At 49.4% G+C, this 24192-nt stretch overlaps 1 protein-coding gene across 10 annotated transcripts in view; it reads left to right on the top strand.

Moving 5' to 3' along the window:
* The window catches only part of LOC135237427 (membrane-associated guanylate kinase, WW and PDZ domain-containing protein 3-like), an 86064-nt gene extending 62378 nt beyond the window's left edge, over positions 1–23686 (top strand). For 5 of the 10 annotated variants that reach the window (XM_064304571.1, XM_064304569.1, XM_064304568.1 and 2 more), the window contains exons 8-22: positions 353–410; positions 1377–1462; positions 6810–7001; positions 7643–8191; positions 10957–10988; positions 11980–12340; positions 12847–12941; positions 14271–14463; positions 15225–15398; positions 15669–15854; positions 16183–16267; positions 17145–17250; positions 17944–18081; positions 18633–18759; positions 20552–23686. In XM_064304571.1, coding sequence (XP_064160641.1) covers positions 353–410; positions 1377–1462; positions 6810–7001; positions 7643–8191; positions 10957–10988; positions 11980–12340; positions 12847–12941; positions 14271–14463; positions 15225–15398; positions 15669–15854; positions 16183–16267; positions 17145–17250; positions 17944–18081; positions 18633–18759; positions 20552–21663 — 3494 coding nt within the window. In that variant the 3' untranslated portion in view covers positions 21664–23686. Of the gene's footprint in view, positions 1–352; positions 411–1376; positions 1463–6809; positions 7002–7642; positions 8192–10956; positions 10989–11979; positions 12341–12846; positions 12942–14270; positions 14464–15224; positions 15399–15668; positions 15855–16182; positions 16268–17144; positions 17251–17943; positions 18082–18632; positions 18760–19591; positions 19663–20527 lie in introns of all 10 variants that reach the window. The other 5 variants (XR_010324822.1, XR_010324821.1, XM_064304567.1 and 2 more) reach the window with 5 other exon arrangements.
* Positions 23687–24192: the final 506 nt, after the last annotated feature.

Here is a 24192-nt window from a genome sequence, read left to right as displayed (position 1 = left end):
CACACACACAGGAGCTGCATGCTAATCACACACAGGAGCTGCATGCGCGTCACACACAGGAGCCGCATGCTAATCACACACAGGAGCCGCATGCTAACCACACACAGGAGCTGCATGCTAATCACACACAGGAGCTGCATGCTAACCACACACAGGAGCTGCATGCTAATCACACACAGGAGCTGCATGCTAACCACACACAGGAGCTGCATGCTAATCACACACAGGAGCCGCATGCGAATCACACACAGGAGACGCATGCGCATCACACACAGGTGCCGAAGGAGACACATGCGCGTCATGTTTATTGGCTGGAAAGTGTGATTATTTTCTGCTGTGTGTCTGTCTGCAGAGCTTCCTTATGGCTGGGAGCAGATTGAAGATCCGCATTATGGCATCTACTACGTAGAGTGAGTCCTTTTTTAACACTGTATGCTTGAGCATGCAAACACCAAAACATCTCCAATCATAGCCAAGTTCTGCTACCACAGCCAATCACAGGCTGCAGTGGAAGCCCAGTACCACTAACAAAGCCAATCACAGGTTGAGATGGAAGCACAGTACTACTAGCAGAGCCAATCACAGGTCATGATGGAACCCTAGTACTGCTAACAGAGCCAATCAGTGGTCGTGATGTTGTCCCAGATGTGCAGATGTCTGTACATCACAGCGGATTGATGGTGGGGAAACACACAGGAAATCACAGAGGTCACATCCTGTCCAGCCCATTAACAGGACAAACCCCACTTCTACCTCACTGCTAGGGTCATGAAAAATAAGCCCCTCCTTCTTTGAACACCATTGCTATTTTTTGTGTGAAATATCACAATTGTGTATTTAAGGAAATTTTTCTATCAGCAGACATGCATTTCAAATGGCGCATTGATAATACATTGGTATCATCGTTACAATCATTGGCTGCTGAGCTAGTTTGCTGCTAGCTTGTCAGCCGAATACATCACTAGGTAGTTAACATTAGCTAAAAATATATCTAAATTGATAATATGTTGGCATCATTGGCATGAAACAGACATTCCCTTTAAATTGTAATGTCATAATGAAAAAGGGGAACTTATTTTTCATGACGTCAGAATCACTACACATTCCAACCCCAGCAGTTGTATTGGCCAGACATGAAACAGCCATTTAATGGAGGATTCTGGCACAACCACCTTCTAGCATGGCCCCCATATATCCTCCTCCCTTGAATAGCTGCCTGAAGTGGGGGGGGGGGGGTGAGATACACCCCAGCTTTTTATGTGCATTTGTGCATGCATTCACGTTTGTTTGTGCATGCATTTGTGTGTGTTTGTGGGTGAGTTGGCGAATGTGTCCATGTATTTTGTTCTGAGTTGTTACATCTCCTTGTGTTCTAGTCATATCAATCAGAAGACACAGTTTGAAAACCCAGTCCTGGAGGCAAAGAAGAAACTGAGCCAACAGGAGGCGCTCCCTGCCCCAGGTAACACTGATCCCCAGGTAACACTACCTGGCCCTGGTAACACTGATCCCCAGGTAACACTACCTGGCCCTGGTAACACTGATCCCCAGGTAACACTACCTGCCCTAGGTAACACTGATCCCCAGGTAACACTACCTGGACCTGGTAACACTGATCCCCAGGTAACACTACCTGCCCTAGGTAACACTGATCCCCAGGTAACACTACCTGGCCCTGGTAACACTGATCCCCAGCTCGGCTCAGTAAGATCTACTAATGATATACAGTAGATGAAATGACAGATTGGACAGTTTATTGCAGTTTATTTCGTATCTGTAAGAAGTGGACTATCCTCCCATGCTATTGTACTGATGTAGGACCGTGGTGTAGTTTTTAAAAACTTTTTTTTTTTGCATTGATTTCTTCTTTAACGTGATGTGGTATATTTTCGAGCACAGGGCAAAAAGTAAGCTCTAAAAATGATCAGAACTTGTGAGTTATGCACCTGTTCCATTCTCATTGTACAGGCACCTTTGACTCTTTGAAATAAAACAAGTTTTCTTCATGAGTAGAACAGGAGGTAGTTCCTTTTTCCGAATGTTCTTAATGAGCAATAATAGGCACTTGTTTGAAGCCGAGTCTTATTATATTTAAATGCTACTGAGTCATTTTGTTTTGAAAAGAATAAAAAAGAACAAAATCTTTGCACTTTGCAGTGAGCTGTCAGAATGTGGAGAATGGAATATGAAAGGCTTTTTATTGAGATGTTATCTCATTGATCTTCTCTCGTGGAACATCACGGTCTCTTAACGCTTATTAATAAACCCGTCAGCTGTCCTCACAGCCAGAAAATGCAATGGAGACTGATTCATGTTCCTACTTAATTAGCAACAGTGACCCAAATTACATACACACCCACACACACGCACGCACACACACACACACAGACACACACGCACACACACACATGCGCACAGTCACTCACGCACACACCCGCACCCGCACACACACACACACACACACACACACACACACTGTTCAGAATTGGCTGTGCTGGAATACTTCCTGTGGACATTAACTGAAGGCTGTTGTTGTACTTCATCTGTGTGAGAGCCTAGAGCACTGAACTGTTTCTTTACAAAAGCCAAATGCATCCTCCATACTTCTCACCCAATACATCTTCCATACTTCTCACTCAATACATCCTCCATACTTCTCACCCAATACATCCTCCATACTCCTCTGTGGTCCAGCCCCTCTTTCGTCATTGCCTCCACCCTGCCCACATCTATCGCCACCTGCTGCTCCCCATCACCGCCACCCAGCCCCACCCATCATCTGAGCCACATCATAAACCCTATAAAAACTGACTGACATGCTGGTCACCAGTCGGCACCCTGAGCCGACCAGAGGAGGATGGGTTTCCCACTTGAGCCTGGTTCCTTCCAAGGTTTCTTCCCATCTGCCACAGGGAGTTTTTCCTTGTCACTGTTGCCTTAGGCTTGCTCCTGTGGGGGTTTAGGCCAGGGTTGTCTGTAAAGCGTATTGTGACAAAAAATATGCTATACAAATAAAATTTCATTGATTGACATACTTCTCAGCCAATAAAACCTCCATACTTCTCAGCCAATACAACCTCCATACTTCTCACCCAATACATCCTTCCATACTTCTCACCCAGTATATCCTTCCATACTTCTCACCCACTTCCCAATACATCCTCCATACTTCTCAGCCAATACATCCTCCATACTTCTCACCAAACTCATCCTCCATACTTCTCACCCAATACATCCTCCATACTTCTCACCCAACTCATCCTCCATACTTCTCACCCAATACATCCTCCATACTTCTCACCCAACTCATCCTCCATATTTCTCACCCAGTACATCCTCCATACTTCTCAGCCAATACATCCTCCATACTTCTCAATATTATGGAGTTGTTTATGGTGCCAACCGACCTGAAACCGAGTCGCTGGTCTTTCAGGTGCACTTCGGACATGGTAGTACTCTTCACTAGGATGGGGGGGGGGGGGGGATTCGGCGATATTGGGCATGGTAGTACTCTTCACTACGATGGGAGGGAATTGTGATATCGGACATGGCAGTGTGTGGTAATGAATAATGTATTTGCCTTATACCCGGTTGTCATTGGCAACTCCAGTCCTCAAGGGCTTGGACTGACCCCTTGAAAATGTATTTGCTCAATCAGTCATTACTATTAATTAAGGCCCAATCGCAGGTGATTTGTCTGCAGCCCTAAACCACATAAGATTATCCATGTCCAGCAGCATGGAGGAATGGCTTGATACTCGGGTAAAAAGTGTTGTCTGCTCTCTGAATAAAAATGAGGAGTATCCTGGGCTGTGTGGCTGTGGTGTGTCTCTGCATCTGTCCTGTATGTTTATCTGTCTTCACTGGAGAGCGGCAGGCTGGCAGAAAATCTTTCATGCTGTTGCCTGAGGAGGAAACGCATTAATGCGCCGCAGCTGCATTCATAATGCATCCTCTGAAGAGCACGCAGAGCGCATGTGAGCACGCATGAATGCGCGTGAATAATGTGAAAGCCTTGTGCTTTGTGTTTGTGCTGCTGCTCCCAGCTCAGAACACAGCACAGAACAGCACTCTGGGTGTTTGTGCTGCTGCTCGGAACACAGCACAGAACAGCACTCTGGGTGTTTGTGCTGCTGCTCCAAGCTCGGAACACAGAGCACAGAACAGCACTCTGGGTGTTTGTGCTGCTGCTCTGAACACAGAGCACAGAACAGCACTCTGGGTGTTTGTGCTGCTGCTCTGAACACAGAGCACAGAACAGCACTCTGTCTGAACACAGAGCACAGAACAGCACTCTGGGTGTTTGTGCTGCTGCTCGCAACACAGAGCACAGAACAGCACTCTGGGTGTTTGTGCTGCTGCTCTGAACACAGAGCACAGAACAGCACTCTGTCTGAACACAGAGCACAGAACAGCACTCTGGGTGTTTGTGCTGCTCGAACACAGAGCAAGACAGCATCTGTCTGAACACAGAGCACAAACAGCACTTGGGTTTTGTGCTGCTGCTCGAACCAGAGACGAACAGCTTCTGCACTTAAATAGAGACTAACATGGCCTCATAGTGTGTGTTACAGTGCAGTACTTGTCAGTCAGGTGAGAGTCTGTTTTATTTCAACTGCATGTTGGGGCAGGAAAATATATGTCTCTCAAAGCAGGTGGGGATTATTTACTGGTGTGTGTGTGTGTGTAAGTGTGAGTGTATGTGTGTGTGTGTGTGTGTGTGTGTGTGCATGTGTGATATGCACATTGTTAGTGTCAGCCCCCCAGGAGTGCACAGCTTTCTCCCCAGTGTGTGAGAGTATGCGTGTGCATGTGTGAGTGTATGTGTGTGTGTGTTTGTGTGTGTGTGTGAGAGAGAGTGTGTGTGAGTGTGTATGAGTGTGTGTGTGTGTGCATGTGTGATATGCACATTGTTAGTGTCAGCCCCCCAGGAGTGCACAGCTTTCTCCCCAGTGTGTGAGAGTATGCGTGTGCATGTGTGAGTGTATGTGTGTGTGTGTTTGTGTGTGTGTGTGAGAGAGAGTGTGTGTGAGTGTGTATGAGTGTGTGTGTGTGAGTGTGTGTGTGTGTGTGTGTGTGTGAGATGTGTGTGTGTGTGTGTGTGTGTGTGTGTGTGTGAGAGAGAGTGTGTGTGAGAGAGAGAGTGTATGTGTGTGTGTGAGTGTGTATGAGTGTGCGTGTGTGTGTGTGTGTGAGTGTGTATGAGTGTGCGTGTGTGTGTGTGCTTCTCAGCCTCCTGCTGACCTGCTGCCCTGGAGGAACACTGTAAATATGGATCAGCTGGCGGTGTTGTGTAGGGCAGGGAGAGGACTGTGCCGTGCTTTTAAACACTCACTGGGGCACACCGATGTCCTGGGGTTAGAGTCTGATAAACACTCACTCTGGGCACACCGATGTCCTGGGGTTAGAGTCTGATAAACACTCACTGGGGCACACCGATGTCCTGGGGTTAGAGTCTGATACACACTCACTGGGGCACACCGATGTCCTGGGGTTAGAGTCTGATACACACTCACTGGGGCACACCGATGTCCTGGGGTTAGAGTCTGTTAATGCGCCCCAGAAGCCCAGTTGACCTTTCAGAGCGCGCTGGCGTGAAAGAGCAGGAAGATCACCCAGCACACAAGTCCCTGGGACATGACTGCTGCTGAAACATCATTATTATTATCATCATTATTATCCTTATCATTTCATTATTTCTCTTCTTATTATTATCATTATCATTTTAATTATTATTAGTAGCAGTAGTAGTAATAGCAGCAGTAGCAGTAGTAGCATTAGTAGCAGCAGTATTAGCATTAATGGTAGCAGCAATAGTAGTAGTAGCAGCATCAGTAGCATTAATGGTAGCAGCAATAGTAGTAGTAGCAGCAGCAGTAGTAGCATTAATGGTAGCAGCAATAGTAGTAGTAGCAGCAGTAGTAGTAGTAGTAATGGTAATTGTAGTAGCGCCAGTGGCTGCAGTAGCATTAGCAGTAGTAAGAATGTAGTAATATTGTTATGTAATTTAAAATAAGCGTTTTATTTAACTCTTACTCATGCCCTGCATATTAATTTATGTGGGCTCACTCAATAAATGCTCACTCAATGTTGTTTGGTGCTTTCATAACTTAATGATGGTTTTATTTTTCAATGAAGTGTGTCTGCTCTGGTCACAGATTTATTAAGACAACAAAAAATGCAATTTAGTAAATTAAATTACTAAATCAAATTTGTAAGATTATTTTTATTTAATTTTCCAGAAAGACACTGCAGTCCTATCAGATGGGAGGATGGCAGCATTTTTCAGCTTGTTGATTATTAGCTGACCGTCACATTTTTATTTATGATTTTCTCTGGGAAATCTGTAATTAGTTAATTCTGTATCCCAGTGATTATTTCATAACATTTTATTTATTTCATAACATTGTATTGTCCTGTATATAAACTGAGTGAAGCAATTTCCATTGAGTGTGTTTTTCATACATTTTCATTTCATTGTGCTCCTGCACAGCGGCTGTGTGGTTGCCTCATTGTCATGCGAATGCGTCTCATTGGGTGAGAGCCCATTAATGCCTGATAAACAGTCCAGTTTTAGTAAAGGGCTGCAGTGGGATTCATCATGTTACTGTGACATTAACCCAGCGTTTCATGAATTTCACATTTGAATTCAAATGGGTTATTAGCATGACAAGAGAACTGGAATTACCAAAGCACTTACAAATGTATTATAGGGAAAGGAACAAAACAAACATCCTCTACTCCCCTCATTCTCTACCTCTATTTTATGCTCTCTCTTCCCCCTCTCTCTGTCTCCCCCCCCACCCCAGAAGAGAGGGGTGTGCGAGGATTCACGCGGAACCCATCCCAGCTGAAAGGGGTGGTGATCCGCACAGCTCTTAGAAAGAGTTCCCAGGGCTTCGGTTTCACCATCATTGGGGGCGACCGGTCGGACGAGTTCCTGCAGGTGAAGAATGTCCTCAGAGACGGCCCAGCTGCTCAGGACAAGAAGCTGGCATCCGGTAACCTACCCCTGCACCTCCCCCGCACACTTCACACCTGCGGGGGGGCACATATCACCCCCCCCACACCCCCCCCAGGCCATGACATCAGTCACTTTATATCCGATCTGTCATCCCCTTCAATCGTCATGGAAACCCACGGTGTTTTTGTTTCCCTGTTGAAAGATCCCGAGTCTTTGTTGCAGATGCAGCCCTAAATGAAGCCTTTGGCTCATGCAGATCTCAGAGCAGCTCTGTGTTTAACTCCACATTGTAATTTAAATATGTAATTATGAAAGGTTCGCTCTGAATGGGCTTCATGGCACACGCTCTTTAATGTGCTGTGACTGTGTGCGGATTGTGCTGTGTTCCTCATTCTCTTCATTATATCCTCTTCCTGCTCTCTCCCTCCCTCTCTCTCTCTCTCCCCCTCCCTCCCTCCCTCTCTCCCTCTCTCTCTCTCTCCCTCCCTTTCTCTCCCTCTCTATCTCTCTGTCCCTCTCTCTCTCTCTTTCTCTGTCTCTCTCTCTCTCTCTCCCCCTCTCTCTGTCATCTGCTGCTCTTCTGTCTCTCCATTCCCTCTCCTCTTTTTCTCTCCATTTCACTCTCCCTCTCTTCCTGTGTTTCTCTGTCCTCTGTCGCGCTCCTCTCCCTGTCCTCAGGTGATGTCATCGTGGAGATTAACGGGACCTGTGTTTTGGGGATGACCCACGCCACGGTGGTGCAGATGTTCCAGGCCGTCCCGGTTCACCAGTGTGTGGACATGGTTGTGTGCCGGGGCTACCCGCTGCCTGAGGACGTGGGCAGCGATGATGAGGATGGTGGGGGTCAGGTGACTGTCATTAATGGGCAGCCCCTGCTGGTGAAGGGTGAGGCTCTCCGCGGCTCCTCCCAGGAGCTCCCCTACGTTGTCTGTGACGACGGCGCTGCCCCGCCCAACGGACCGGCCCCGAGCTTGCTGCAGCCGGAGCTGGTGAGCGTGGCGCTGGTGAAGGGGCCCGGCGGGTTCGGCTTCGCCATCGCAGACTGCCCCCTGGGCCAGAAGGTGAAGATGATCCTGGACGCGCAGTGGTGCCGCGGCCTGCTCAAGGGTGATGTCATCAAGGAGATCAACCGGCAGAACGTGCAGACGCTCAGCCACGCCCAGGTGGTGGACATCCTGAAGGACCTGCCCGTGGGCCGCGAGATCTCCGTGCTGGTGCTCCGAGGAGGTGTGGCCAGGGCTGGGGGAGGGGCCTGTAGGGCACAAAATGGGCAGGGCTGGGCTGCAGTGGGTGGGGCTGGGAGATTAGCGCAGTGGGACTGCATTGGGGAGGGGGCTGGTAGGATACTGGAGGGGTCAGAGTGATGAGAGAGATGGCCAGGACGTGTCTTCGCTATGGTCAGGAGCAACGTCAGGTCAGCTGTATGCCTGTGTATAATTTACTGATTCACAGCTGAGTCACTGAAGCTCGGTTGAGGGGGAGTCGTGGTCTGTTTGTTTTGTAGTTATAATGCTGAGTGATTGCGCACATTGAGAGTGTGAGTAAATGTTATAGTAATTGGGGATGTCAAGGTATTTCGGTTTGATGGTATACCGTGGTGTCAGAATTGGCCGTTGTCATACCAAATATTTTCCCTCACTGTGATAACTGTTGGCTATTATATTTCATATAAATCACACCGGTTATATACGTGTGGCTGGAGGACTTTAGCAATACGTGTGTTTTATGAGAAAGGGACACTACTGGAGGAGTCTTCAGCATTCTGGGGTCTGTGCTAGTCTCTGTGCTGGGGTGTGTGCGGAGTCTGTGCTGGGGTCTGTGCTGGGGTCTGTGCTGGTCTTTGTGCTGGGGTCTGTGCAGGGTCTGTGCGGGGTCTGTGCTGGTGTCTGTGCTGGGGTCTGTGCTGGTGTCTGTGCTGGGGTCTGTGCTGGGGTCTGTGCTGGTCTTTGTGCTGGGGTCTGTGCTGGAGTCTATGCTGGTGTCTTTGCTGAGGTCTGTGCGGGGTCTGTGCGGGGTCTGTGCTGGTGTCTGTGCTGGGGTCTGTGTGGGGTCTGTGCTGGGGTCTGTGTGGGGTCTGTGCTGGTGTCTGTGCTGGTGTCTGTGCTGGTGTCTGTGCTGGGGTGTGTGCTGGGGTCTGTGCTGAGGTCTGTGCTGGTGTCTGTACTGGTGTCTGTGCTGGGGTGTGTGCTGCCATACTTAAGGGGTTCAGTGAGTGATTAATGTTTGCTGTAACCATGGCTACGCTGCGGCAGCTTATGAATGAGTTGCAAGCACATCATTTGCCAGGAAGTTGCTCAATTAAAAAGATATTATCACAGTTACTTTTTATTTATCTTTATCTTTAAGCCTCAAGACATGAATTAAATAACGAAACGCATATCTGCTGAACATACCCGATGCTGGTGCTCTGCAGTGACATGCTGATACCTGTTCTTTTTCCACACTGAGCATTTCGCTTGAGTCTTGATTGAAGTAGCAAAAATTGTGGCGAGAAACTCATATAAATCGCCCTGTACGCTGTACCTCATGACCAATACCCGGGTTTCAGAATGCAGTAGGCCTACCTCATCTACGCAGAAAACGCAGAATATTTTTTAATGCAACCTGTGATGAAATACTCCAATGAATCTTACTGTTAAAAAAGCCGATCAATACATTTTTTTTTGCTTATTAAACTCCAAATTATGTCAGGTTTTCCGTTTTTCTAAATATATTGTTTGTATAATATGTGTGTATATATATATACTTTATAATAGAAATATATTATACAAGTCCTTAGCTTGAATAACTAAGGAGGAAACGCTCATGATTGGTGAGGGCGGGGTAAGCTGGTTAATGATAGGCTGTCCGTAGCTGTAATGCAGCAGTGCATAGATCTGTACCTGGGATTTCCCCTTTGGGCTGCATGTGGATCAGGTTTGTTGTGAGAGAGAGATTGACAGTCGTGCATGTAAATATACCCCCCCCCCCCCCAACGAGCTGTCCCTACCTGCAGGACTCAGCCCCCCAGCTCAGCTCATCACCCTTGTAGCAGGGGGGGGTAGATTTTAAATAATTCTCTTTTTAATCTCTGCCACTCTTAAGAATGAGATAAAAGTAGGTTCTCTTCCTCTCCCTCTCCCTCTTCACCCTGCTGTCCTCTTCAGCTCAGCATTAGGGTCTGCTCACGTGTCTCAAACTAAGCAGCTTCGTTTGTTTATGTGGTGCTATTTTCTTTCAGTACCAGTAATTGGATCTGTCAAAGTGTGTATGAATTAACCCGATTATATTTTCTCGCCCCCTTTGTCTCTCAGTCCTCGCACGTTCACTGTACAGTACATAAAGTACTCGGACATAAAATATTCAGTTCGATGGGCCCAGGAGATAACGATAATGAGGATCATTTTATTACAGAGCATTTTTCATGCTGTGCAGCCGAAGCTGTCTGCAGAACGGACGCAGACACAGTGGAGGCGTTCTCCACTTGTCAGAGCAGTTCCGTGATCAGGCAGGATGTGTGTTTCTAGTCTGTTGACCAGTCACAGCGTTCCTGCCCCCAGGGCCTCAGCACTGAGGGGGCCCAGCAGACTGAGCTTTATCTGAAATGTTGTTAAAATTAAAATGAGTTGGTGTGGTGATCCTGATCTCCACAGATGGAGGGAAATGCATATTTACTGCTGATCGAAAGCATGAAAGATTTCAGGTCACTTTACCCACCTGCGCACACACTCTCAAACTTACACAGGGTCATCAATATTTCAAGTAAAAAAGTGCATGATCACTTACATGGGTACCCAGACACAAACACTTATATGCCTTTACATACAAACGCACAAGCACAGACCCTGTGTCTTACCATGCCTGTAGAACTCCAATGTTCCAAATATTCCAGCTGTAGAATTGTGCCCCCTGGTGGTTGATATGTGATCAGCATGTGCCATTCTGCAGAATGTTTTTAGGGCATACTTGATAACCTCTTCTAAAACTTTGTTTTCTCTCTCTCTCTCTCTCAGGTCAGACATCTCCAGTGAAGAGCCTGAAACCTGTAAGTTTGGGCTGCATGTGAAATGACTTTAATTACTGAGAGACCCTCTGCAGCCACTGGGGGGGACTGCAGTGATGATGAAGCGTTGAGATTTTAGGAAAAGATCTCAATGCTTCATCATGGTGCTGGTACTAATCCCCATGGGGGTTTGTAATAGCGACTCTGGTGTTGGTACTAATCCCCGTGGGGGGTTTGTAATAGCGGCTCTGGTGCTGGTACTAATCCCCAGGGGTTTGTAATAGCGGCTCTGGTGCTGGTATTAATCCCCGTGGAGATTTGTAATAGCGGCTCTGGTGTTGGTACTAATCCCCGTGGGGATTTGTAATAGCGGCTCTGGTGCTGGTACTAATCCCCGTGGGGATTTGTAATAGCGGCTCTGGTGTTGGTACTATCCCGTGGGATTGTAATAGCGGCTCTGGTGCTGGTACTAATCCCCGTGGGGATTTGTAATAGCGGCTCTGGTGCTGGTACTAATCCCCGTGGGGATTTGTAATAGCGGCTCTGGTGCTGGTATTAATCCCCATGGTGGTTTGTAATAGCAGCTCTGGTGCTGGTACTAATCCCCATGGGGGTTTGTAATAGCGACTCTGGTGCTGGTACTAATCCCCATGGGGGTTTGTAATAGCAGCTCTGGTGCTGGTACTAATCCCCATGAGGGTTTGTAATAGCGGCTCTGGTGCTGGTACTAATCCCTGTGGGGGTTTGTAATAGCGACTCTGGTGTTGATGCTAATCCCCGTGGGGGTTTGTAATAGCGGCTCTGGTGCTGGTACTAATCCCCATGGGGGTTTGTAATAGCGACTCTGGTGTGATGCTAATCCCCATGGGGGTTTGTAATAGCGACTCTGGTGCTGGTACTAATCCCCATGGGGGTTTGTAATAGCGGCTCTGGTGCTGGTACTAATCCCCATGGGGGTTTGTAATAGCGGCTCTGGTGCTGGTATTAATCCCCGTGGGTTCACTGCTGGTCCTCGTCTCTTTTCCTCTCACAGAAGCCGGAGATGACCGCCAGCACGGAGACTCTGGACCGCGCTCCGGATTCGACTGCGCACCCCCTACCCTTACCCCCAAGTGCCCTGAGATCCAGCGCCCCAAAACCTGACCCCGCCGAGTTCTACCCCACCACCCCACGGTCCAGCGCCCCCAGATCTGACCCCATCGAGTTCTACCCCACCACCCCACGGTCCAGCGCCCCCAGATCTGACCGCACCGAGTTCTACCCCACCACCCCACGGTCCAGCGCCCCCAGATCTGACCCCGCCGAGTTCTACCCCAGTACCCCTCGATCCAGCGCCCCAAAACCTGACCCCACCGAGCTCTACATCAAGTCTAAGGCCCTGCAGGACAGCAAGCGTGAGTGCAGGAAGAAAGGGGAGCTGTGTCCCTACGACCTCACTCTTACATCACTCCCACAGTGGTGTGTCCCTATGACATCACTGCCACACTAGTATTGATACATTGCTCTCCCCTTTACCACTCTCCGGTCTGTTGCAATAAGTCTCTAAAGGCTTAGCTGACCCCCTTATAAAGACGCCACATGAGTGTGCTGTTGTGTACAGGCTCAGATACAGTAGCTTGACTAACATGGACTCAAATAACCGGCACACAAACAAAACTGAAAATTACTATTTTATTTTCGACAGATGAACAGGTATTATTTGACTGACAAATACATGGTCAGGACTTCGTTCCTCATACTCTTAAAATGCTTTTGGGAAGTTGTCTGTTTTACAGTTTTGTCTGATAAAGTCAATATGATTGTGTTCACAGTGTGAACTGATGGGTGAAGCTGTGATATCATATTCTTAACATGCTGTCTCAAAATCTGACATGACCTCTGACCCCTGACCTCTTCACAGCTGCCAACACCAGAGACCTGGACGTGTTCATTAAGAGAAATCAGGAGTCGGGTTTTGGATTCAGAGTTCTGGGTGGGGAGGGTCCAGAACAACCCGTGAGTACAGCACTGCCTTCTGTGGTTCTGTGTGGTTTTGTGTTCTGCTGGTGTGATCTGGTTCTGTGTTCTGCAGGTGTGATCTGGTTCTGTGTGGTTCTACAGGTGTGAGCTGGTTCTGTGTGGTTCTGTGTTCTGCAGGTGTTAGCTGGTTCTGTGTGGTTCTGTGTTCTGCAGGTGTTAGCTGGTTCTGTGTGGTTCTGTGTTCTGCAGGTGTGAGCTGGTTCTGTGTGGTTCTGTGTTCTGTAGGTGTGAACTGGTTCTGTGTGGTTCTGCAGGTGTGAGCTGGTTCTGTGTTCTGCAGGTGTGAGCTGGTTCTGTGTGGTTCTGTGTTCTGCAGGTGTGAGCTGGTTCTGTGTGGTTCTGTGTTCTGCAGGTGTGAGCTGGTTCTGTGTGGTTCTGTGTTCTGCAGGTGTGAGCTGGTTCTGTGTGGTTCTGCAGGTGTGAGCTGGTTCTGTGTGGTTCTGCAGGTGTGAGCTGGTTCTGTGTGGTTCTGCAGGTGTGAGCTGGTTTTGTGTGGTTCTGCAGGTGTGAGCTGGTTCTGTGTGGTTCTGTGTTCTGCAGGTGTGAGCTGGTTCTGTGTGGTTCTGCAGGTGTGAGCTGGTTCTGTGTGGTTGTGTGTGGTTCTGCAGGTGTGAGCTGGTTCTGTGTGGTTCTGTGTTCTGCAGGTCTGAGCTGGTTCTGTGTGGTTCTGTGTTCTGCAGGTGTGAGCTGGTTCTGTGTGGTTCTGTGTGGTTCTGCAGGTGTGAGCTGGTTCTGTGTTCTGCAGGTGTGAGCTGGTTCTGTGTGGTTCTGTGTTCTGCAGGTGTGAGCTGGTTCTGTGTGGTTCTGGGTGTGTTCTGCCAGGTGTGAGCTGGTTCTGTGTGGTTCTGCAGGTGTGAGCTGGTTCTGTGTTCTGCAGGTGTGAGCTGGTTCTGTGTGGTTCTGCAGGTGTGAGCTGGTTCTGTGTGGTTCTGCAGGTGTGAGCTGGTTCTGTGTGGTTCTGCAGGTGTGAGCTGGTTCTGTGTGGTTCTGCAGGTGTGAGCTGGTTCTGTGTGGTTTGTGTTCTGCAGGTGTGAGCTGGTTCTGTTGTGTTCTGCAGGTGAGCTGGTTCTGTGTGGTTCTTGCAGGTGTGAGCTGGTTCTGTGTGGTTTCAGTGTTGTGAGCTGGTTCTGTGTGGTTCTGTGTGGTCTGCAGGTGTGAGCTGGTTCGTGTGTTCTGCAGGTGTGAGCTGGTTCTGTGTGGTTCTGCAGGTGTGAGCTGGTTCTGTGTGGTTCTGCAGGTGTGAGCTGGTTCTGTGTGGTTCTGCAGGTGTGAGCTGGTTCTGTGTGGTTCTGTGTGGTTCTGCAGGTGTACATCGGCTCCATCGTGCCCCTGGGCGCGGCGCAGAAGGACGGGCGGCTGCGAGCGGGCGATGAGCTCATCGGTATCGACGGGGTGCTGGTGAAGGGCCAGTCCCACAAGCAGGTTCTGGACCTGATGACCAACGCCGCCCGCAACGGGCAGGTCCTGCTGACCGTGCGGAGGAAGGTGACCCACACAGGTGTGTACAGCATAGGCAGTAGGAGAACTGTGCCCTGGGGATGCAGGTTTGAAGCCCAGCCGAGATAAAGCTGACTAACCGCAGTGTATCTTGTAAAATCTGAAAAGTCGTTTGAATCAATGTAAATGAGTGTAAATGTGACAGTATTTCTCCTTGCAGCTGTGGTATCAGTCATTCTCCATGCAGATGAAAAATTTAAATAAAACAATGAGCTATAGAGTCCAAATGAATCTTTGCAAACCATAAAAAGCCCAGGTGTTTAACAGGGAGAGGTCTAGGTGGGTTACGGGGTTGTGACTTAGGCCATAAATGTCTGAGACTCCTTCTGCAGAGAAAATGAGCTAAAACAGAAATAAATGGTGCAGGGGGCCCAAGCTGCCTGGTCAGTGTGTATATCCATATTCAGTTTGGTTGGCTGGTTAAAAGTGGTCTATTTCATTGGCCTTTGAGCGTGGAGCTGTAATTGGTTTGGCTTTTGGAAGTGCAGCTGTGATTGGTTGAGCTTTTGGAAGTGGAGCTGTGATTGATTGGGCCTTTGAGAGTAGAGCTGTGATTGGTTGGGCATTTGAGAGTAGAGCTGTGATTGGTTGGGCCTTTGGGAGTAGAGCTGTGATGATTGGTTGGGTCTTTGGGAGTGGAGCAGTGGTTGGTTGGGTCTTAGGGAGTGGAGCAGTGGTTGAATGGGCCTTTGAGAGTGGAGCAGTGATTGGTTGGGTTTTTGTAAGTGAAGCTGCGATTGGTTGGTGTGTACCATTTCCCAGATGGTGGGGAGGAAGACCTGCGCTCTGCCTTGGTGAACGGCTCCCCTCGGCTGCCGCGGATTGAGGTGGTGGGCCTACTCGAACCCAAGTCCTACGACATCACCCTCCAGCGCCAGGAGAACGAGGGCTTTGGCTTTGTCATCCTCACCTCCAAGAGCAAGCCACCTCCTGGAGGTGAGGGGGGGGACACCTGTAACCTGGGCAACTGAACCAGTATAATGTATCTCTGTAAGGGGTGAAATGTCACAGAGTTTAAAAAAATAATATGAGCCATATTGCACCATATAATATCATATTTCAATGTAAATCATAGGCGTTCTGATGAGAGCTCACACGCTAGGATTTTATCGGAAAGCGTGACCCTGTTCTTACCTGGGCCTTCGGGCGTTCTGATAATCTGTTCTGGATCCGAGTCCCACGTCCCGCAATTTTTCGTTTTCGCAGTAATCCCTCATAAGATCGGGCGGATAATCGAGGGCAGTCCCGCGGGCCGCTGCGGGCGGCTCAGAGTCGGGGACCGCATCTGTGCGGTGAACGGCCAGCCCATCGTGGCTCTGGAGCACAGCGACATCGTGCAGCTCATCAAGGAAGCCGGCTACGCAGTCACCCTCACTGTGGTGCCGGCGGACGGTGAGTACACTGAGCGTGCTCACAGTGCAAGTACACCTGGGAAATGTAGTGGTCTCAAAATTGTGACTTTTCAAAACTACATAAAATAAATATATGCCTATGTGTGGGAACTGACTATTTTATAATTTAAATTTTTTAGTACAGTTTTGGATTTTACATTTTCTAAAGGAAGTGTGTGTGTGTTTGTGTGTGTGTGTCTGTGAGAGAGACAGAGAGAGAGAGAATGTGTGTGTGTGTGTGTGTGAGTATGTCTGTGAGAGAGACAGAGAGAGAGTGTGTGTGAGTATGTGTGTGACACTACCACTCTGAACCCCACTCTGTATTTCAGAGTATAATGGGCCTCCTTCAGGAAACAGCACAGCCAAGAACAGCCCTGCTCCACAGCATCGAACCCTGAGCCACCGGGACGACAGGTAGAGTCCAACTCAGCTTCAGACTCAAATCATTCAGCAGGACATCAGGGAAGAAGGGGTTTTAATCCTAGTGACATACATCACTAAGTGGCATGGTGGTTTTCTCAAATAGAGGGATGAACTTAAGCCCTTGACTTTAAAAATGGAAATTTTATTTTGTTCTGTTAATTATTTTCAAAAGGCTACTGAGTGAATAAGTGAAGAACTGCAGGTGACTCAGGCCTTAAATGACCTCTCTCCTGCTTTGCTCATGAGAGATGCACTACAGTGGCTTTTACCTGAACATGCATAGGGTGAGTGGCATGCATACCCTCCACTTTACCTTATCTCCAGGGTTGTGGTGTCAGGTATGGAGGTTAACCTGTGCGTGTGCCTTGCAAGTGTAGGTTTTGAGGTTTACCTGAACATGTGCTGTGCAGTACAGGTGTTGAGGTTTGTGTGTGGGCTGTGCAGTACAGGTGTTGAGGTTTACCTGTGCTGTGCTGTGCAGGTGTAGGTGTTGCGGTTTGTGTGTGTGCTGTGCAGGTGTAGGTGTTGAGGTTTACCTGTGCTGTGCAGGTATAGGTGTTGAGGTTTACCTGTGTTGTGCTGTGCAGTACAGGTGTTGAGGTTTGTGTGTGTGCTGTGCAGGTGTAGGTGTTGAGGTTTACCTGTGCTGTGCAGGTATAGGTGTTGAGGTTTACCTGTGTTGTGCTGTGCAGTACAGGTGTTGAGGTTTGTGTGTGTGCTGTGCAGGTGTAGGTGTTGAGGTTTACCTGTGCTGTGCTGTGCAGTACAGATGTTGCGGTTTGTGTGTGTGCTGTGCAGTACAGGTGTCGAGGTTTACCTGTGCTGTGCTGTGCAGGTGTAGGTGTTGAGGTTTACCTGTGCTGTGCAGGTACACTCTGGATATGGAGGAGAGCAGAGACGTTCTCACCTGGGCCGACTACAAGACCCTCCCCCAGCCTGAGCAGGGCACTCTGTGCATCATCGGGCCCAATCCGGTGCGTACCTGTCCCACGAGGGTGTGTGCAGGGGTCAGCATGTCTGCGGGATCTGACTCACCTCATACACCCTGCGTGCTTTTCTTACTGGATTCTTCACTGAATGTATGTGTGCCTTCTGTGTGTCTATGTGTGCGCGTATGTATGTATGTATGTGTGCGCGTGCATGTGTGTGTGTATGTATGTACGTGTGTGTGTCTGTGTGTGTGTGTGTGTATGCGCGCGTGTGTGTATGTATATGTGTATGTGTGTGCGTGCATGCATGCGTGTGTGTGTCTGTGTGTGTGTGTCTGCATGTGTGTGTATGCGCGTGTGTGTATGTATGTGTGTGGGTGCGTACGTGCATCTGTGTGTGTATGTGTGCATGCGTGTGTGTGTGTATGTGCGTATGTATGTACGTGTGTGTCTGTGTGTGTGTGTGTGTGCGCGTGCGTATGTATGTACGTGTGTGTGTGCGTGCATGCATGCATGCGTGTGTGTGCATGTGTGTGTGTGGATGTACGCGTATATGTGTGCATGTGTGTGCATGCACGCGTGCGCGTGTGTGTATGATGTGCTGGTTGTGTATGTGTGTGTGTATGTGTGTTTGTGCGTGTGTGTGCGTGCGTGCGTGTGTATGTGCCTGCGTGTGTGTGTGCGTGTGCGTGCGTGTGTATGTGCCTGTGTGTGTGTGTGTCTGTGCGTGCCTCACAGGGCTGCTTCCTGGTGGAGCTGTCTCGGGGTCCACGGGGCTTTGGCTTCAGCCTGAGAGGAGGGCAGGAGTACAACATGGGCCTGTTCATCCTGCGGCTGGCTGAGGATGGCGCCGCCCTGCAGGATGGGAGGATAAAGGTCAGCTTCACCCACACAGCTCTGCTGCTGCACTGCTGAATCAAGCGGTGTGTGTGGGTGTGTATACACACACACACACACACAGACACACACAAATATACACACACACATACGCACACACACACATACACACACACACACACACACACACACACACATACACACAAACATACACACACACACACACACACACACACACGCACACAGTCACCAGATCTCAACCCAACTGAACGCCCATGGGAGATGTTGGACCAACGTCACCACCACCACCATCAAAACACCAAATGAGGGAATATCTTTTGGAAGAATGGTGTACCATCCTTCCAGTAGAGCTCCAGAGACTTGTAGAATTTATGCCAATGCGCATTGAAGCTGTTCTGGCAGCTCATGGTGGCCCAACACCTTACTAAAACACTTTATGTTGTTTTTTAAATTTAATTTGTCACCCAATAGTAGCACATTATCAAGCAGATATCAGACAGGTAACAGCAGCTGATGCTGACCGTAAAGACAGGGGTGTGAGCCGCGGTTAAGATGTGTGTGATTGACAGGTGGGGGACCAGATCGTGGAAATTAACGGTGAGCCCACGCAGGGTATAACCCACACCCGGGCCATCGAGCTGATCCAGGCTGGAGGAAGCAAGGTGCTCCTGCTGTTAAGGCCCGGACCAGGACATGGTGGGCTAACTTTTACCTTTAAACACCTTTTTACGTGTGTGTATGTTCGTTCATGTGCGTGTGTGTGTGTGTGTGTTTGTTTGTTTGTGTTTGTTCATGTGCGTGTGTGTGTGTGTGTGTTTGTTTGTTTGTGTTTGTTCATGTTCGTGTGTGTGTGTGTGCGTGCATGAGTGCATGCAAGCATCTCTTTCGTTTTCTCTATTTCTCTCCCTCCTTTGTCCCCCCTCTCCCCTTTCTCCCCCTGTTTCTCCCTCTCTCTCCCTGTCTCTTTGTCCCTCTTGCTCTCTGTCTCTCCCCTTGTTCTGTCTCTCCATCTCTCCCTCTCTCTCTTCCCCCTTCTCTCAGGCTTGTTTTCTCCCTCTCTCTCTCTGTCTTTCCTCCCTCCCCCCTCCCCTCTCTCTTCTCTCCCCCTTCTGTCTTCGCCTCCTCTCTCTCCCCCCTCCCCTCTCTCTCTCCCCTCTCCCCCCTCCCCCCCTCTTTCCCCCCCTCTCCCCCCCTCTCTGTCTCTCTCTCTCTCTCCTCTCTCCCCTCTCTCTCTCACCCTCCACCCTCCCTCTTCCCCCCCTCTTCTCTCTCTCAGGCCTGTTTCTCTCTCTCTCTCAGGCCTGTGTTCTCTCTCTCTCTCTCTCAGGCCTGTGTTCTCTCTCTCTCTCTCTCAGGCCGTTTCTCTCTCTCCAGCCTTGTTCTCTCTCTCTCAGGCCTGTGTTCTCTCTCTCTCAGGCCTGTTTTCTCTCTCTCTCTCTCAGGCCTGTTTTCTCTCTCTCTCTCTCTCTCTCTCTCTCTCTCTCTCTCTCTCTCTCTCTCTCAGGCCTGTGTTCTCCTCTCTCTGCAGGTTCCCTCAGCTCCTCTGCGCTGTGTTTCTTCCCGCAGACAGAGCAGCATCACTAAAGGCTTCTCTGCTTCCTGCTCTTCCAGGTACGCTGCTCTTACTCCTCTCCTCACCTCTCTTCCTCCTCTCTTTTCCTAGTTCCTCCTCCCTCTGCCCCACTGTGTTTCTTCCACCGTTTTCTTTTCTAATTTGGAAGAGCCGGGTCAGGTCACTAGTGATATGGCTGAACTCTGCTGCTTCTGCGCAGTGGCCCACTGCCTGATTATCCCATGGACCACCTGCCTATTCATCTGCCTGAGCCCATGCCTCGATTCAGTCTGCGCAGTGGACCCTGCCTGATTCTCTGCCTGGATCCCCCTGCCTGTCAGTCTGCGCAGCCCACTGTGTTATTACGTCTACCCAGTGTTTCCACTGCCTGTTCAGTTCTGGGCAGTGGAGCCACCTGCCTGGTCAGTCTGCGCATGGAGCCCACCTGTGTGATTCAGTCTGCGCAGTGGAGCCCACCTGCCTGATTCAGTCTGCGCAGTGGAGCCCACCTGCCTGATTCAGTCTGCGCAGTGGAGCCCACCTGCCTGGTTCAGTCTGCGCAGTGGAGCCCACCTGTGTGATTAAGTCTGCGCAGTGGAGCCCACCTGCCTGATTCAGTCTGCGCAGTGGAGCCCACCTGCGTGGTTCAGTCTGCGCAGTGGAGCCCACCTGTGTGATTCAGTCTGCGCAGTGGAGCCCACCTGCGTGATTCAGTCTGCGCAGTGGAGCCCACCTGCGTGATTAAGTCTGCGCAGTGGAGCCCACCTGCGTGATTCAGTCTGCGCAGTGGACCCAACCTTTTGTGTGCCTGCCTGTGTGGTGTCAGTAAAAGGTCAATAGCCTCTGTGACCCTCTGCTCCTTGTTTTGGGGTACCCCTAACCCTCTGCTCCTTGTTTTGGGGTACCCCTAACCCTGTTCTTTTGTCCTCATTCCAGGCCAGCTGGATCGCACGCCTGCTTCACCCCCCGGATGTCAAAGACAAGTTTCGTCGCTCAGTGTGTCCACCGCCTGCACCCCTCTGCCCCCGGCCTCCCCCGCCATGCTCTCCTTGCCCCCCTCCCAAAAGCCCCCGAGCTCCAGATGGGACGGCAGCGGCTCCTCCCCCCTGCTGGGGGAACCCCGGGGCTGCTGGGACAGGAACAGCACAGAGAGGGGTGTTCCAGGTCCGGACTGTTCCAGAGAGCACTGCCCTAAACTGTTCTTTAGCCCCGCCTCTCCAAACCTAAACCCCGCCTCTCCAGACATCAGCCCTTCATCTACTGACCTCAGCCCCGCCCCTTCGCACCACAGCCCCGCCTCTTCAGACCTCAGCTCTGCCCTTTCTGACCTCAGCCCCGCCCCTTCGCACCACAGCACTGCCTCTTCTGACCTCAGTCCTACCACATCGGACCTCAGCCCCGCCTCTTCTGACCTCAGCCCTGCCTCTCTAGACCTTGGCCCTGCCCCTCCAGGCCCTGACTCCGCCCCTCCAGGCCCTGACTCCGCCCCTCCAGGCCTCAGCCCCGCCCCTCTGGACCTCACAAGGATCTGCAGCTCAAAGGCGCTGTGCACTAACAGGCCCAGTGACACAGGGGGATCCCCTTCAGACATCAGAGCCCCGTCCAGCCTCTCCCCAGGCTGGGGCGGGGCAGGAGAGGGGGAGCAGAGACTGGGCACACAGCCCCCCCCCAATAAGGGGGAGGATACCCCACCTGGCCAGCAGCCACACAAACACCTGAGGAAGCATGGCAGTCTCCCCAGGACACGGGGGGGGAGGAGAGGAGAGAGGGGTGTGAAACTCAGCAGAGAGAGAGAGGCAGCCTGTGAGATCAGCACAGAGGAGGAGGAGGAAGAGGAGGAGGAAGGGGAGGAGAGAGGGGCGGAGCTCTGTGAGCATGAAGAGGACAGGAGAGGGGCGGAGCTCGGTCAGAATGGTAGCTGTAAAGACAGGCAGAGCTACTCCACTTCCTCCCTGGACAGGAAGCTGCCAGTTACTCCTGGACCCTGGAAAATACCCAGCTCCGCCAGGATTCTGACGCGAGAGGAAGTGATGCGAGAGCCATACTGATGCATCATGGGTGGGGTAGTGATGAGAGAAATCCATGTTCATGAAAGCTAACATATGCAAACAGCAATACAATGATTTGAGCCAATCATTCTAGTTTGCTGTGTAAATGAATAGAGTTTGTTTGGTTCGCACTATACTGTGATTCACTGCTTATTGTAGCTCCATTCATCATGGGGTTCATGACAGTTCTCTCATCACTATGGAGACAGGCTTAGACAGGTAGCTGGGATGGTGGGGGGGGATTATCAGTTTACCTGTTATCTCACATTCATTTCATCCCTTTAGCAACTATATATTTTTACCATGCTGGCATCAATAGAGTTCTTTCTATTCACAAGTTCTTGTGTCCATGAAAGTCTGTCCAGCCAAAAGTTATCTTGTGCCAGCCAGGGAACTGTCATTCTGCTTTATATGTGGGGGGTGGGTGGGTAGGGGGGGTGGGGTGGGGTGGGGAGCCCCCAGGTATCACCAAAATCAGAGAACCCTGCTTCCGACGGTCTCCTGCACACATGCAAACTAGAGACACACATCACATATATACACATATATACACAGGGGTTTTCCTCCCTGTGGGGGTTGTGTTACTGCAGGCACACTGGACACATCTTTCTCCTGTTATTCTCATTTTGGCGCTGTGGAGATGCCACCTGATGCTGTCTGTCCACAGCTCAGAGTTCAGGATAATACTGTTCCAATGCCAGATTCATATCTGTACACCTAAGCTTTACCATATATTTTAAAAGAGTATTTTTGAACCATAGATGGGGCGGGTGTGTGTGTGTGTGTGCCCGTGCCTGGGTGCATGTGTGTGCATGTCTATCTTTATAAAGACCAGAAACTTGTGCTTAAGTATATAGTTTACCTTGTTCATGGTAAATCTATCTTATTGAACTAAATATGAAAATAAGTTGTTCAGGTGTAAATATAAACAGGTTCATCTGTACTGAGCCAGAACAGTTTCAGTCAGTGTTTTGGAGTGGTCAGTCCTTATGAGGGTCTCTGATAGAGTGGACAGGGCTATGCTCACCACACACACATGCTGGAGCGGTCCTGCTGTGTGCGTGTGTGTGTGTGTGTGTGTGTGAGCAGGGCTGGAGTGTTCCTGCTGTGTGTGTGTGTGTGTGTGTGAGCAGGTCTGGAGCAGTCCTGCTGTGTGTGTGTGTGTGTGTGTGTGTGAGCAGGTCTGGAGCGGTCCTGCTGTGTGTGTGTGTGTGTGTGTGTGTGTGAGCAGGGCTGGAGCAGTCCTGCTGTGTGCTGTGCGTGTGTGTGTGTGTGAGTGGGTCTGGAGCGGTCCTGCTGTGTGTGTGTGTGTGTGTGTGTGTGTGTGTGTGTGAGCAGGGCTGTTGCCTGTTGAGTATTTAAACCACATAGACTGTATTGTACTTTATTTAGCCACAGCTGGTGATTTAACACCTCAAAGCCATTCCATCACATCACAGGTGTGTCCACAGGTGTGTGGGAGAAGGGCAGCATTTTCAGAATTACTCAGTTGAGTGCTTTTTTAGGGACATGCCAAAGGAAACATCTCTTCATGGCTCCAGTCTGTTGAATTAACTGGCAATTTCCACATAGAGTCCTAAAAACCAACGTTCCTCTAAAAACCCTAAAAACCAGCGTTCCTCAGAACAACCACGCCACCCATTTAGCTCTTGTGAGTTCCAATACCAAACCGGACGCACAGCACAGCACTGAGCATTGATTAGAGGAATACAGTGGTTGCATGATGAATGAATCCACGCTGCACAGTGTCCTGGACCGTGTTTCCCATATCAGGGTCTGTATATACGACTGTGGCCTTTCCTTGCTTCAGAAGAAACCTTGTGTCTCAGCTTCCTGTGCTCGTTCTAAGCCTTTATATATTGTACAGCACCTTTATAAATGATTGCAGACCACTCATCCAGAAAAAGATCTGTAAATGGCTTCATTATTTTTTTATGTAATAAAAAAAGATTTAAAGGGGTAAACCATCTGGTGATGGCTTTCTGTTCATGCACTGTAAAATAAAATTTTACTGAAAAAATTACATTATGCTTTATAATCTCTAATTTTATTTTCAATCCATTTGTTGTTTCTCACTGTACTTGCTTTTCTTTGTCTCGTTTCAAAAGTTAAATACAATTAGAGATTATTACAATGGTCATGTTTAATAGTGTTTACTAAGTTGTGAAAATCATATATTTTTTTAATTGTACGCTGACCCCATTAAACATTCACACAGCTCACATTTACAAGTTCAGCTCTGCCTTCCAGGGTAATTGTGTGATGCTCAAACAGTCTGGTAGTGAATTTGCCACTGGTATAATAAAGCCTTCCCTGAATCAGTCCTTTCCCCTTGAAAATACTGAATTGCCCTCTAGTGGTTAGATGTATGCTCCCAAACTATTATCTCAAATAATCACAGGAAAAGGCCAAGTTAGGCACATAGGCAAGCATTCAATCTGCACTATAAATTTCTACAAATATTTTTGAATACCAAATTAGTGTAATTACAGTTAAACCAAGCTACGACTGCTTGCGTTCCTGTTTAGC

Source organism: Anguilla rostrata, chromosome 13 (assembly GCF_018555375.3).
Source record: "Anguilla rostrata isolate EN2019 chromosome 13, ASM1855537v3, whole genome shotgun sequence".
Classification (NCBI taxonomy): domain Eukaryota; kingdom Metazoa; phylum Chordata; class Actinopteri; order Anguilliformes; family Anguillidae; genus Anguilla; species Anguilla rostrata.
Note: the sequence above shows the minus strand (reverse complement) of the source record. Positions and strands in the feature narration are given on the sequence as shown.